This window comes from Camelus bactrianus, chromosome 5, assembly GCF_048773025.1.
Source record: "Camelus bactrianus isolate YW-2024 breed Bactrian camel chromosome 5, ASM4877302v1, whole genome shotgun sequence".
NCBI classification, from domain to species: domain Eukaryota; kingdom Metazoa; phylum Chordata; class Mammalia; order Artiodactyla; family Camelidae; genus Camelus; species Camelus bactrianus.
Genome location: NC_133543.1, coordinates 9,851,180 through 9,866,071, shown reverse-complemented (window position 1 = coordinate 9,866,071; position 14,892 = coordinate 9,851,180). Strand labels below are relative to the sequence as shown.

The 14,892-nt window shown below is 47.4% G+C and overlaps 1 protein-coding gene across 7 annotated transcripts in view; it reads left to right on the top strand.

The window, feature by feature from the left end:
- Positions 1-14,892, top strand: part of HERC2 (HECT and RLD domain containing E3 ubiquitin protein ligase 2) — a 176,406-nt gene that overhangs the window by 89,057 nt on the left and 72,457 nt on the right. For 6 of the 7 annotated variants that reach the window (XM_074363390.1, XM_074363393.1, XM_074363389.1 and 3 more), the window contains exons 36-44: positions 4,488-4,675; positions 5,844-6,036; positions 7,323-7,505; positions 8,895-9,076; positions 9,615-9,762; positions 9,846-10,042; positions 10,450-10,680; positions 11,479-11,617; positions 13,763-13,906. In XM_074363390.1, the coding sequence (XP_074219491.1) occupies positions 4,488-4,675; positions 5,844-6,036; positions 7,323-7,505; positions 8,895-9,076; positions 9,615-9,762; positions 9,846-10,042; positions 10,450-10,680; positions 11,479-11,617; positions 13,763-13,906 (1,605 nt within the window). The remainder of the gene's footprint in view (positions 1-4,487; positions 4,676-5,843; positions 6,037-7,322; positions 7,506-8,894; positions 9,077-9,614; positions 9,763-9,845; positions 10,043-10,449; positions 10,681-11,478; positions 11,618-13,762; positions 13,907-14,892) is intronic. The other variant, XM_074363392.1, reaches the window with a different exon arrangement.

Genomic DNA, 14,892 nt, shown 5'->3' with positions numbered 1-14,892 from the left:
GCAGCACGTCACATTCCTGCCGGGAGTGGACCAGGGCGTCTAGCTTTCCTGTGTCCTTGCCGACACTAGTTACTACCTGTCTTGTTTTGGTTTGGGGTTAAGGCCACCCTAGTTGGTGTGAAGTGTACTTCAGTGTGGTTTGTTCCGCACTCGCTGATGCTGAGCGATGCTGAGCCTCTTTACACATGCTCGTTGGCCATTTGTATGTCTGTCTATTCAAGTCCTTTGCCCATTTTTAAATTGGGTTGTTTGTGTTGCTGAGTTATAGGGACCTTTTACATATTCTGGACACTAGACTGTTACCAGTTGTATGATTTGAAGATATTTTCTCCCACTCTGGGTTTCATTTTACTTTGATCCATAGAAGGTTTAAATTTTGATTAAGTCCAATTTATCTATTTTTCTTTGTTTTTGGGGGGTGTATTATTTTTATTTTTTATTTAATAGAGGTACTGGGGATTGAACCCATGACCTCGTGCATGCTAAGCATGTGCTCCACCGCTGAGCTGTGTACCCTCCCCCACTATGTCTTTCTTTTGTTGCTAGTGCTTTTGATGCCATGTCCAAGAAACCATTGCCAAATCCAAGGTCTTGAGGATTACCCATAATGTTTTCTCCTTTAAGTCTTAAATTCATGTCTTTGATCCCTTTTAAGGAAAAGTTTTTTTAATATGGTGTGAGATAAGGGTTCCCTTTATTTCTTTTGGCTATCCAGTTGTTCCAATACCATTTGTTGAAAAGCCTCTTATTTTCTCAAGTTCTTAACACCTTTGTCAAAAAATCATTTGACTGTAGATGTTTAAGTTTATTTCTGGACTCTCAGTTCTGTTCTCTTGGTCTGTGTGTCTGTCATTATGCCAGTACCACATTGTTTTGAACACTGTTGCTTTGTGGTGAGTTTTGAAATCAGTAAGTGAATCCTTCAACTTTGTTTCTCTTTCTCAAGATTATTTCGGTTATTTTGGGTCCCTTACATTTCCATATGAATTTCAGGGCTGGTTCTCACATGTCTGCAAAAAAGGCTACTGGGATTTTCTAGGGATTGTGTTCAATCTATAGATCATGTTGGGGAATATTGCCGTTTTAACAATATTGTCTTTCATTCCATGAACATGGGATAGCTTTATAACTGTTTAGGTCTTCTTTCATTTCTTTGAGCAGTGTTATACAGTTTTATTGTTATCAAGGTAATGCAGGCCTCATGGAGTGAGTTAGGAAGTTGTTCCCTCATGTCTTTGGAAAAGTTAGAGAATTGGTGTTAATTCTTCTTTAAATGTTGGGTAGAATTCACCAGTTAAGCCATCTGGTCCTGGGGAGGGGTGGTGGTGGTGGTGGTGGTGGTGGTGGTTGTTGTTGTTGTTGAGGGTTTTTTGATTGCTGATTCAGTCTTTTTACTTAAAGGTCTATTCACATTTTCTCTGTTCTTGAGTCAGTTCAGGTAATTTGTGTGTTTCTAGGAATTTATCCGTTTCATCCGGGTTAGCTAATTTGTTGGTGTTCATAGTGCTCTCATAATTCTTTTTTTTTTCCTATAGAACCAGTAGCAGTGTCTCCAGTTTTCATTTCTGGTTTTAGTTATTTGCATCTTTTTTCTTAGTTAATCTACCTAAAAGTTTGTCAATTTTGCTGATATTTTTCAAAGACCAACTTTTGGTTTTATTGATTCTATTTTTCTATTTTCTATTTATCTCTGCTCTAATTGTTATGTCCTTCTTTCTGCTAACTTGGGTTTACTTTTTTCTTACTTTTCTAGTTCTTCCAGGTGTAAAGTTTCTGATTTGAGATCTTCTTTTTTTAATGTACACTTCTGTAGATAGAAATTTCCCCCTTAGCACTGCTTTTGCTGCATCTCATGAGTTTGAGTATGTTGTGTTTTTGTTTTCATTTGTCTCAAAGTATTCATTTCTCTTGTGATTTTTCTTTCTTTAGCTGATTGTGTGTGGGGTTAATTTCCACATACTGTGAATTTTCCAGTTTTCCTTCTGTTATTAATTTCTAGTTTCATTTCACTGTGATTGGAGAAGATAATTTGTATGATCTTATTCTGTGTGATTTATTGAGACTTGTTTTGTGGCCCAGCATACAGTCTTTCCTAGAGAGTGTTCCCTGTGTCTTTGAGAAGAGTGGGTGTTCTCTTTTTGCATAGTGTGTCTCTACATGTCTGTTAGATCTGATTGGTTTATAATGTTGTTCTTTGCCTGAAATTTTGAGGTACTGCAGGGCCAGCGTTCCAAGTCCAAATCAGAGAGCAAGACTTTCCTAAGCGCTTCAATTTTATCAGTCTTTGTGCCCACATGACCCCTTCAGAAATATGCATCAGCCTCTGTGAGTTAGCAACTAAACTCATTAGCAACTAAAAATGGCTTTAAAAAGTCTTAAAAGTATATTTCCTTCTAGGAAATGAGTTTCTTTTTATGTTGTCTCTCTTTTTTCCAGAGGCTCCAATAGGTAGAAATTATAGCACACATCATTGATTATGGGGGCTTCCTCTGTTAATGGTACTCAAGAGTTTAAATTCCAACCCGCCTACTGGCTGCAAAAAGCAAGAGAGTTGTGTCCAGTGAATACATGTATTTGTCATTTTCCCTGATATACAAAAGAGATATCATCTCTTTTGTATAAGAGATGATAAGCACATAATATTTTATATTGATTTTTATGTATACATCCACATATAATAGCCACAAAATACAAAGCCACTTAAATAAAGGATCCTTCTTTTTTCTTATTGTAGAATGTGTTCAAACCCTTAGCAGGAGACTCAGCAGTTTCAGGGTTAACAGTACAGCTGCCACCCATCCCTGTCCTGGGGCCTCACAGGGACACTGCCAGGCTGAAGAAAAGATTGTTTTCCTCCAGTTTATCTAAAGCTTTACTCCAGCCCTGGGATTTTTTAAAATGTAATTTGTTTACTTTTTAATGGAGGTACTGGGGATTGAACCCAGGACCTCCTGCACACGCTCTACCACTGAGCTGTACCCTCCCCCGCCAGCCCTGGGAATTGAATAACCTTTTTTTCTCCCTCTTGGAGGAGAGAGGAACACAAACTTTTTACATTTCTGACCCACCCAGGTCCATCTTTGGGAATGTTGGGGCGCTTTTCCTCCCACCTGGTGGGAGAAGGAAGACCACGGGGTCACCAGGGATGGGCTTTCCCCTCACTTAGGCCAGCAGGCCAACTCATGGGGTTGAATTTACTGCTTTCAAATATATTGGCAAATTTTACTTCTCACAACTGACAGCTTAGCTTCCGTTTTACACTGTGGGTGTTGCGTGGCCACCAGGGACCAGATTCATCATGTCCCATCCCTTCATTCTTCCTTTTGCTGAACAATGCTTTTGCGATACTTGACTGAGTCAGGGCTATTCTAGAGAACCCGAGCGCTGCCCTCCCTGTTCCTGAGAGCGCTCCCAGGTCCAGTGATCTGCTAACAACTCTCACAGTCATCCTCAGAGCTAAGATTTATTACAGTGAATGAAGACAGGAAAATCAGCAAAGTGCAAAGGCTTGGGGAAGCCAGATGGAAGTCCTCTCCCAGTGGAGACATACAGGATGCCCTTTGTTCCCCCAGCAAGGTGCTGTGAGCACACATGTGAAGTGTTGTCTTCACATGCAAAGTGTGGAGACTCGGTGCCCTGGGCTTTCCCTGAGGCAAGTCATGTAGGTACGTCTGCCTGGCACTCAGGTAAGTTCCAGGCCCCGGAAGGAAGCAGGTTTCAGCAGACACCATGTGGTCTGTGCAGACAGTCGAGGCCCAGGGACGCATTCTTGGTGGTTAGGGGATGGTGGGAGCCCTGGCAAAATCCAGGTTCTCAGAGGCCAACCGAGGGCAGCCTTGCAAGCAGGCCTTTCTGAGGACAGCAGCCTCGGGCCTGCTCTGTTAGCTTGTCTGTTTCCAATACTATAATTAAAGCTGGTTCATGTCTCACCGTTTGACAGCTAGATGGTTATCTTTTGTTTTTTCTATTGTAATAAAAATATGTGATGCATGTTTTTCTTTTTTTTAATATTTATGTGTGTATTTATTTATTATTTTTTGCAAGGAGGAGGTAATTAGGTTTATTTATTTCTTTATTTTAATGGAGGTACCAGGGGTTGAGCCCATTACCTCCTGTTCGCTAAGTGCACACTCTGCCACTGAGCTACACCCTCCCCTCTAATGCATGCGTTTCTAATTTAAATCATTTTGCTTTTTGGAGCAGGGCATAATCCCTAGAAGAGAGTAAATGCTTTTCTGAGTATTTTTATATCTTTTACATCTTCTGATAATGTATTTAGATATTTAGGTATTTTGTCCTCCCCTTGCCTTTTCCAAAATTCTGATCATCAGTTTTTTATAGTATTTGTTGTACTGATTTAAAAAATACACTATGGATTCTTTAAAGTTATTATCTTCATTAATACTTAATAATTACTTAAAAATATATTAAGAGTAGGAAACTGTGACTCCTGATTGGCTCACCTGCTGTGTTTCGTGCTCCGATAGGCCCCAGCTGTGATAATGTTGAAGAAGCGATGAATGCGTCTGCCCGAGGGGCTTCCGCTACAGTACTGGAAGAGACTCGGAAGGAAACAGCCCCGGTGCAGCTCCCAGTTTCCGGCCCGGAGCTGGCTGCTATGATGAAGATCGGAACCAGGGTCATGAGAGGCGTGGACTGGAAATGGGGCGATCAGGTGCTTAGAGATTTGACCTAAACACATTAGCCGCACATTAGTCACATTCTGTGCATCCTGGCTGGGTGGAACCTGGGTCAGTACCTACCTTCTCTCAGGACACGTGTGACTGACCCATGACAAAGTACCGATTCCCAGGCAGGTGACTAGAGGCTCAAAACAAGGAGGGAGTAGCAGCGGCCGGTTGTGGGGCCCCGATCAGGATCAGGTCTGTGAGGGGTGGGGACTGTTTTCAGAAGACTCCTGGCGTGGGCTCAACTAGGGTTGAAGCCTGAAACGGGAGAGTGAACAGGAGAGAGTACACTTCATCTGAATAATGGGGTCGAGAGAGCTCTGGCGCGGTCTCTGCGAGCTGATGGCCACGTGCCTGTTAGCATTCTGACCCGGCAGCCGCAGGCCCACCTTTTGTCTTCTCCCCCGAGCTCCTTCCTCCTGCGACTCTGTGGAGTTTCCCCGGGTGGAGGTCAGGGGCCGGGCCCTGCACCACTGCCCTGGCCACTGGCTCAGGACCGCGTTCACCCTCCTGTGATGTGGAGCCACCTTCTCATGTCCTGGTGTTCTCAGCCTCACTCTTAAGCACACACCTACTGAGAATCATCTCAAAATCAGTGTCCAGAACAGGCAGGAGCATCCTAAAAACAGCTCTTACTCATAGAAATAGGAGGTGGAGGTTCACTCTAGGGTCAGAGAAAACCTGAAGAATGAGCAGGAATGAGGCAGTTCTGGTGCTTGTTTGAGGTTCTGACCTCGTGAAGCCCCAGGAGGGATCGAGGGGCCAAGGAGCAGGGTGGCAGGACCAGGCTGGAAAGTCTCATCTCTGCATTGGCTTAGAGAGGATGCCGACTGAGGTGACACCCTCCCCAGCTACCTCTTCGGTAAAGGAGCGCGGGCGGGTTAGCCCCGGTGTTCACTGTGTGGTGATGGTGTGAGCTGTGTGGTGATGGCGTGAGCTGCGTGGTGACGGCGTTCACTGTGCGGTGACGGTGTTCGCTGTGCAGTGATTGTGTGAGCTGCACGGTGACGGCAAGAGCCGTGCATGTTGTAGCGGGTCTGGAGCCCTCTGTAGACGTGCAGCCTGTGCCTGGTGCTGCAGCCACCCTTACAGCTCGTGTTCATGTGACAGACCGGCCCGCACCCTCTTAACCAGTCTCTGTTTCGGCTTCCCCAGGACGGACCTCCTCCTGGCCTCGGCCGTGTGATCGGTGAACTTGGAGAGGACGGGTGGATCAGGGTCCAGTGGGACACGGGCAGCACCAACTCGTACAGGATGGGGAAGGAGGGGAAGTATGACCTGAAGCTGGCGGAGCTGCCGGCCTCCACGCAGCCCTCCGCAGAGGACTCGGACACAGAGGACGACTCCGGTGGGTGCCGGGGGGCTGGCCTGGCAAGCTGTGGGCACATGTTGGCTGGCCATCCTTTCATCTGGGAGTGAGAGCAGCTGTGTAGGCCAGGCTTCCCCGGAAGGTCAGGTTTAAACAGGCCCCAGGTGATTCTGCTGGACTTGACCCCTGTTTTCCTTGGAGACAGTGCGGTGGGAAAGAGAGGGCAGGGCTGGCTGGGTCCTCGCCACTGGTGGGCTTTCTCGGGGCCCTGAGCTGGTGTCTGAAGTAGTGAGCCGGTGCCTGGAGGAGTGGGTGTTACCTTGCCATGCCAGAGCACTGTTGCTTCCTTCTGTCACCTTCCCCCCGATGTCCTGCTCTCAGGCACGTAGTGTGGAGTAGTTAGTCTGTACTTTGCTGCCTTAGGGAAAGCGGAGGTGGGAATTCAGAGTGACCTCAGAAGGTTAAGGAGATGCAGGTTGTGGGAGGAGGGCTTCATGACTTTTTCAGACCTTGGGATGTTGAGATCTTGGTGAGACCGTCCAGGAGGGCAACAGTTTTTCTTGGGGCTCCAGTGTCAGCTGTATGCACAGCACAGGCAGGTTTCTGGAATCACTTTTATCATTAGGAGAGGAAACCCAAGAGGCTGAGCTCATCAGAGAAAGAGTGGTGTGGAAGGTGTCAGAGGCAGTGCTCCGTGCCCGCCCCATGTGCGTGTTACTCCACGCATCAGATGTACACGGATGACGTCTGCCTGGGGCGGGTTAGGAGTAGTGTGTGCGACGCCACGTGGCCCCGCCTGGGTGGTCAGTGCTGGTTATGTTATCATTGCATCTGACAGTGTCCTGGTCAAGTGCGCCTCCTCCCAGCTCTGCCAGGGAGCTTCACTCAGGAAGTCAGGGCCTGAGCAGGGCTGGAAGGTGGCCTGCACATGTGCGCCCCTAGCTCCCCGTCCACGGAGGCAGCCACTTTATCTTCGTCCAGTGCACAGCCAGCTCGTTAGCAACCAGCTTTCAACATTTGATAAGTTGTTTTTCTGAGAGGTGAGTCTTTGTAATCATTTTAGTTCTTTGAGCTGTATGCTGAGATTGCTTTTAAAAAAAAACACTTAACATAATTTAAAAGGCTTGTTTCCTTTGAAGAAGGTAGGGATGGAGCTGATTAGGGTGTTTATTTAGTGGGCCTTGAATTCCATCTTTAAATGTAAAGAGCTGCTTCCCTGTCCAAAGTAAGAACAGAAGAATGTGATATTAAATCCCGTAAGTTACACGTGGAGACACTCCCATTTATTTGGGAGTATAGTTTCTAATTCTGATTGTTCTTTTCAGAAGCTGAACAAATTGAAAGGAATATTCACCCCACTGCAATGATGCTCACCAGCACTGTTAATTTACTGCAAACTCTCTGTCTGTCTGCTGGAGTCCATGCTGAAGTCATGCAGAGTGAAGCCACCAAGACTCTGTGCGGACTGCTGCGCATGTTGGTGGAGAGTGGAACGACAGACAAGACATGTATGCGGGGAGTACTGTGGGCCACTGAGTCAGAACCAGGCTGTGAGGCTGTCATGTGTGAGTGGGTGCGTGTGTCCGTGTCCTCCCAGGCTTCCCTGGCTTGTGACCACAGCATTCCAGTCTCTGCCTCATCTTTGCTTGGATTCCTCCTCTGTCCTTTTCTGCCTCTTCTAAGGGCTTTCATTGGATTTAGGGTTCATCCTAATGCAGTATAATGTCATCTCAGTCCTTACCTTCGTTATACATGTGAAGAGTTCATTTCCAAAAAAGGTCACAGCTGAGGTTCTGGGTGAACATGACTTTTGGGGGGATACAGTTCAACCCACTAAAGTGTTTGAGTATGTGGATATGAGGGTGATAAGCGTGGAGAGGTTGAAGTGAGGGCAGCGAGTGTGTGTGTATGTATGTGTGCAGGCTTGAGGGCATGTGTGAGTTTGTGCACGTGAGTGTGAGTTTGTGAGAGTGAGACTGCGTATGGGTGTGTGAAGTGAACAAGTGAATGTGAATGAGCAGGTATATTTGTGATTGTGCTGGGGTGTGAGTGTCCCCAGCACGTGAGGGTTAGAGTGAGCATGGGTCTGAAGGGCAGTGTCCCTGGAAGTCAGGAGAGCAGGAGGGCTGTTCCCTGGGAGCTGGGGAAGAGGAGCTGGTCCAGGGGTCTGAGCAGGTCATGGGATGCCGCCCCGCTGCAGGGCTGCTGCCAGCCAGGAGAGAGCAGAAGCCCCAGGTACCCGAGTGGGGACCCAGGAGGAGCAGACAGGGTCATGGTCAGGTCAGAGTCAAATTGGATAAACCTCATGAAAACCTCTTACTCTCATTCTGCTATTGCAGACTTCTTAAACTTGGGCTGGGAATTTAGGACATAGATTAAATATAAATGAGCTCATGGTGGGTGTTTAAAATATGTGAGATTTAAAAAAAAAATAGGCTGTTCCCTCACAGAGAGCTGCTGTTGGAATTGTGAGTTGTTTTCCTACTGCCCAGGGAGGGTGAGTGGATGAAATTCCTTAAGGAGTTTGAGTTGCTACACATGCTTTAGATTTTTAACATGTAAAGTGTCCCTTGAGTGGGGAGGGTATAGCTCAGTGGTAGAGTGGGTGCCTAGCATGCACAAAGTTCTGGGTTCAATCCCCAGTACCTCCATTAAAAAATATATATGTAAATAAATCAACATAATTACTTCCTTTCACCAAAAAGAGAAGACAAGAAAAGTCCCTTGAGCTAACTCGACAGTCTCCTGTTCCTCTCCCACTGAGTCAGTGAAATTGTAATGTATCTGTGAAGTAGTTTCTCCTTGGTAACGTGATGGAGGTCAATTAAAAGTAAAGGTTGTACCGAGTGCTTCTTTATAGAAAGTGGGTGCCAAGCGGCTCTGTCTGGCTCCGGCAGGCTCCCCCAGCAGGCTGGTGTGCCGGGAGCAGCACCGGAGCTGGTGCACCCTGGGCTTCGTGCGCAGCATCGCGCTCACCCCGCACATGTGCGCCGCCCTCAGCTCCCCGCCCTGGATCGCGCTGCTCACCAAGGTCGTGGAGGGACACGCGCCTTTCACTGCCGCCTCGCTGCAGCGGCAGGTAACCGTGCTCACCCCTGCTCCGTGTGCGTGTGCGGGCCCCGGGTCGCTGTAAGAGGTGGTGGCAAGTCCCCCATAGTAATTCGGTGCTTGCGTTCAGCTAGGAGTGCAGAGAACTACACAGACCAGCTTCTCCAGAGGCCAGAGGCTGTGTGCCTTGATGATGTTATACTGATATAGTAGTTAAACTTTAGTTGACTTGCGTTTCTGTGAAGTAAGTTCTGCCATCTGCTCTGATCTGCTTCACAGGAGTTGTAGGATAATTGTCTTAAGAATGAAACTAAAAGGAATTAGTTTTAACTGAATGGGTAACTGCCTGTGTAATGTAGGTATTTTTAACCTACATTTTTTTTTGTTTTTAACCTCTGATAATCCATGTTATTCATCAAATTGGATATAATTATCTGGCTGTAAAATAAAGAATATTAGAATGATTAATTGCATTACAGGGACAGCAACAACAAAAATACAGAGAAAAATAGATCTTTTCTCTCTCAATCTCTGAGGTTATGATTTTCTTTAACACTCGCCTCAATCAGATCTTAGCTGTCCGGTTACTGCAAGCGGTCCTCCCGTCGTGGGACAGGACGGAGAGGGCAAGGGACATGGAGTGCCTGGTGGAGAAGCTGTTTGGTTTCCTGGGCAGCTTGCTCACTACCTGCTCTTCGGACGTCCCGTTCCTCAGAGGTGGGCGGCCCTCCCCCTCACCCACATCCGGGGGTCAGCGAGCTGGGCGCCACGCGGCTCCTCCTTTGTGTCTTTCCCCACAGAGTCCACCCTGCGGAGGCGGAGGGCCCGGCCGCAGGCCTCGCTGACGGCCACGCATAGCAGCACGCTGGCGGAGGAGGTGGTGGCGCTGCTGCGCACGCTGCACTCCCTGGGCCAGTGGACTGGCCTCGTCAACAAGTACATCAACTCGCAGCTCCACGCCGTGTCCCACCGCTGCACTGGGAAGCCAGCCGAAGGGGTGGGTGTCGCGTGCCTTTGCTCCTCTGCTTGGGTTTTTCTGTAGGATGTTGATCTCCCTTTGAAATTCCCTTTTTAAAGGTTCTGCATTTTAATTTTTTGCAGTGGGGAGGTAATTAGATTTAGTTAGTTAGTTAGTTAGTTAGTTAGTTAGTTAGTTTTCCAGTGGAAGTACTGGGGATTGAACCCAGGACCTTGTGCACGCTAAGCATGTGCTCTACTACTTGAGCTGTACCCTCCCCCCTTAAACGCTGTGCATTTTATTCAAAGATCTAGTTTTAAATACTTTGTTCCTGGAAAAAAAGACTGAAGAAATTAACCTAGAAATGAATTCAGCTTAATTGTAAGTGTAAGAAATGGGCGGCACCCTGGACTCCGCTCCCCAAGTTTGCTGTCTGTCTGCGCTAGGCCCTGTTGGAGGACTACTTTCCTGACTCCGAGAACCCAGAGGTAGGGGGCCTCATGGCGGTCCTGGCTGTGATCGGAGGCATTGATGGTCGGTTGCGCCTGGGAGGACAAGTCATGCACGAGGAGTTTGGAGAAGGCACTGTGACTCGCATCACCCCGAAGGGCAAGATCACCGTGCAGCTCTGTGATATGCGCGCCTGTCGTGTGTGCCCCCTGAATCAGCTGAAGCCAGTAGGTGAACTTGTGTTCAGTTCCTGGGTGAAGTGGGAAGAACTTGATTCTGGCCGTATGTCTGCCTTCTAGGACGCTATCCAAATTCAGGAAGCCCGTCTGCCTTTCTTCCTTTGCATCCTGAAGTCCTGTGGTGAATATGACCTATCTCACAGGATTACATAGATTAGCTCATGTGTCTTATTTCATGAAATAAGGGCATTAGCAACTTAGAAGGTACTGGGAAAATATAAGTTAGTTTTAATTATTTTTAAACTGAATTTATGAAATTTATTTTTATCGAACAGCTCAACTTTAAAAAAAAAGGCCTAAAAATGATTCCCTTGAAAAATGATCTTTCTTCATGTACAAAATCCATAATAATTGTATTGAGTGACATGATTTATGTGGCAGCTAATTTCATCTTGAACCTGTGAATTAGGGATACATAGAGAAAGTGATTTATATTACTTTGACATAACCCAAGTGTGATCTGACTATATCTTTCAATAAAATACTGTTTTTGATTATTATAGGAATATATGCATGTTGTAGAAAATTTGAAATGTGTAGAAATGTGTGATGTCATGATTGCTGACATGTTGGTAAAGAAAAAATTCACTTAGTTTCTATTTACTATACGTGTAAGTCTTTATCTTGCCTCCAGTGTCATCTTTTAAAATTATTTTCAGATGTAAAAAGACTTAACAGATATGTGTGGTATTTCAGAATTAAGACTCATAGTTAAGGTAGCTTTCAGAACATTCATTTGCTCTTCTCACTGGACACACGTTGAAGGTTTCTGTGCTCCCTCTTCAGCTCCCCGCCATGGCGTTCAGCGTCACCAACTTGCCCTTCACGGAGCCCATGCTCTCCGTCTGGGCTCAGCTGGTGAACCTCGCTGGCAGCAAATTGGAAAAGCACAAAATAAAGAAATCACCTAAGCAGGGTTTTGCAGGTCAGTACACGCCACGCGCTTCTTGATGAAAGAGCTGCATCTTAACTAGTATTATTTGAACAACGTCTTGTTTTGTCAGAGCAGGTCTGTCACTGCCGAAGTCTTTGGGTTCAGATGGACTGACCACTGGTTGAGTGACAGCGGGCGTGGTGATGAGTGTGTGTGACACCAAGAATGATGCCATGGTGGGGGTGGCACCCAGAGAACCCCCAGGCCTCCCCACCTCCCAGTGCCAGCGTTTATTCTGAACACGCTTTTTGAAGAAGTCTGTGTTCTCTCCCTGCACATTGACCCCCCAGCCGAGGCCCCCCAGCCTAGTTGCCCTTCGGGAGCTTTGCTCCAGGTCTCATCACAGCCAGACCCGGCAGGGCCTGTGCTTCTGGACCTGCCTCGCTTTGTGTCTGTGGACCATGGCTGCCTGTCCGAGGCCGAGGCCGGCCCTGCTCCGGCCCCGCCTTTGGTCTGGGGCGCTGCTCTCCAGTTCCCTGACGTTGCCCCTCACGTGTCCTTTCAGAATTCTTCTCCCTGACTGTTGTTTGCATGTTAGAAATCCTTGTGGTTGCGTCCGTAACTTCTGGCTCATTCTGCCCACTCTTCTTGAGTTTTCTCACCCATTTCTCCCCAATCCTGTAATTCCTGCTGCAGCATTTTACAATGGATCTCTAGTTCACATCTCTGGCTGGAGGGCCAGGTACATGTAAACCACAGCATGTCCACAGTTCAACTAGCCTTGTCCCTTAGCCAGCATTTCCTGTCACGTTGAATAAACCTGTCTGCTGGGTGTTTGAGCTCAGTGCCCCAGAGGCACCTCTGGCTCCTCCCATGCCCTCCCGTCCTCATGTCCCCATGTCCCCACGTCCCCATGTCCCCATGCTGCCTTCTGTGGCCTCCAACATGTCCTGCTTTGGAATGCTGCTGCTGTGGCTAGTCTGGCTCTCCTAGTGGTCTGGCTGCATCTTTGTGGCGGCTTCCCTAGTCTGTTCCTCCGTTGGCCTGTGGACATCACCGCAGTCATTTGATTAGATAAGATCCTGTTGCCAGTAGATGTAACTGGTGTTCAGGTTCTTGAACCATCCCAGAGAGAATTCAGGTGAGACACGGAGGTTAAAGAAAGTACAGTGAGGATTTATTCAGGCATAGATAGGGCACTCTCAGGGGAAGAGCGGGCAGGCTCAGGTGAGCGGCTGTGCTGAGTTTCTTTGGCAAGTTGGTTACATAGAGTGTAAAAATGAATGGGCAGAATATTCATTAGCAAGTGAATATTCATTAGAAACGGGCAGAATATTCATTAGGAAGTATATCCTGGTTTTCATCCCAGCTTCACCTTCCAGAGGGGGAGGAGGGTTTTTGTCCTTATTTAGTCTGGATCGAAAATGTCATGGCCTCGATGCATGATGGGTACTTCTAATCTGCAAGGCTAATTTTGTTGAAGTGAGCGTATAATGAGTAAAAGGTTATATTGGGACACTGGGGATTCCTGCCTTTTCCCACCTTTCTTTGTCAGCCTCCAGGGCACTTGTCACCCCAAAATGTGTGATCACTTATCAGCCCAGAGGTTCCTGCCTTTCTTTTCTACCCAGGGACTCCTGGTGCTTACATGATGTAGGGTTTCCTGCATTTGGCCCCATGCCCCTCATTTCTGCTCAGTTCCTGCCATTTGGCCTGTGTCCCCCTTTCTCTGCTCATGTCTAGCTGTGTGCCTGCTCTAACAATCCTACAGAGTGCCATGATCTTTATGAGTTAGAGAACTGTATGTTGTGAGTATCTGACAAAATTATGTTGTAGGAGTCTTGGCAAGAAAAGGTGAAAGTATTTTATTTATGACGTAGGGATCTGGTTGAAATTTCAGCAACTTGGGAAACATTTAATTATACTAGCAGTAGCTAACATGGCCCTAATTGTGCTAAACCATTGCATCCTCACCCCGACCCGAGGCAGCACATGGGGAGCAGGGAAAGGGGAGACCTCAGGGCGGAGGAGGATGCTCACCCACAGCCCGGGGGAAGCCAAGCCCTTCGTCACTGCCAGGCTTTGGCAAGGTCAGATGGGTCCCTCAGGGCAGCGCCCTCCCCAAGGCTGGACTGCTACTAAGGGTGAGAGCCCAAGCAGCCCGCGCCCTTCCTGCTGAGGCCTTTTCTCCCCCAGGACAAGTAGACCTGGACCTGCTAAGGTGCCAGCAGCTGAAGCTGTACATCCTGAAGGCGGGCCGCGCGCTGCTTTCCCACCAGGACCAGCTCAGGCAGATCCTGTCTCAGCCAGCTGTTCAGGACGCGGCAGCTGCTCACGCAGGTGACTTTCTAGGAGCCTTATAGACCTGTAAGAAAGGCAGGCAAGGAACATGTACGGGTTGCCCATAAAAGGGGGACTACAGATGGCTTCTGCGTGCACAAGGAAGATGTGCCACCAGGCCAGTAACTGATGAAACACAGACCACGAGTGAGAAAGACAAAGCCCGAGGGGAGGGAGGGAAACAGTGCTCTGCTGCCTCGATGGTCAAAGTGCGGCCCCAGGACCAGCAGTGACGGTGGCACATAGGAGCTTGTTAGAGGTGTGGGCCCTCGGGCCGCATCCCAGACCTAAGAAGTCAGGATCCGCATTTTTAATAAGGCTCTCGGTGCACGTGAAGTGGGGCTCCTCTGACACTTTGCTGGGGGGGTTAAGTTGGTACAGCCGTCTGCTGGGCATCTGAGGACATGCTAGACTTTAAAATGCATGTGCACACGTATCTATATCTGTACATCCACTGATCAGCAGGTCGTCTTGTGGGAATTGATCACATGGAAAGGCACGAAGAAATGTGTTTATAGATGCTCATTGTGGCTTTTTTGGTCGGTCTTGTGTTTATGCTGAAAACTGGAGACGCCTCAATGCCCATCATTAGGTGGTGTACCGGAACGGTAGTACACCGAGGTGCTATTCACAGTGATGGTACCTGTGTATGCCCCTTACCATCGAAATATGAAAATGATTTTAAAAAACACATTGCTGTGTATGTATATCTGTTTGTAGATTTTCCATAGAGAGTGACAGTAGAATTTCAGCTGACTTTATTTTCTTAGTACTTTTCTGTGTGGCTTTAGTGTTCTAAAATGAGCTCATATCATTTTGAATAGGAAAAAACCCAAAGCTATGAAAAAATTTTGGACTATCTACTGTTGAAAGACATTGTGCTAAATATTACGGGCAACCAGACAGTCCTCGTTTATGGTTTTTTTTTTACTCTTTGGAGTCAGGGTTGGGAGAGAAAATGAAGGCAGGTAGCTCTATCCAAGGTA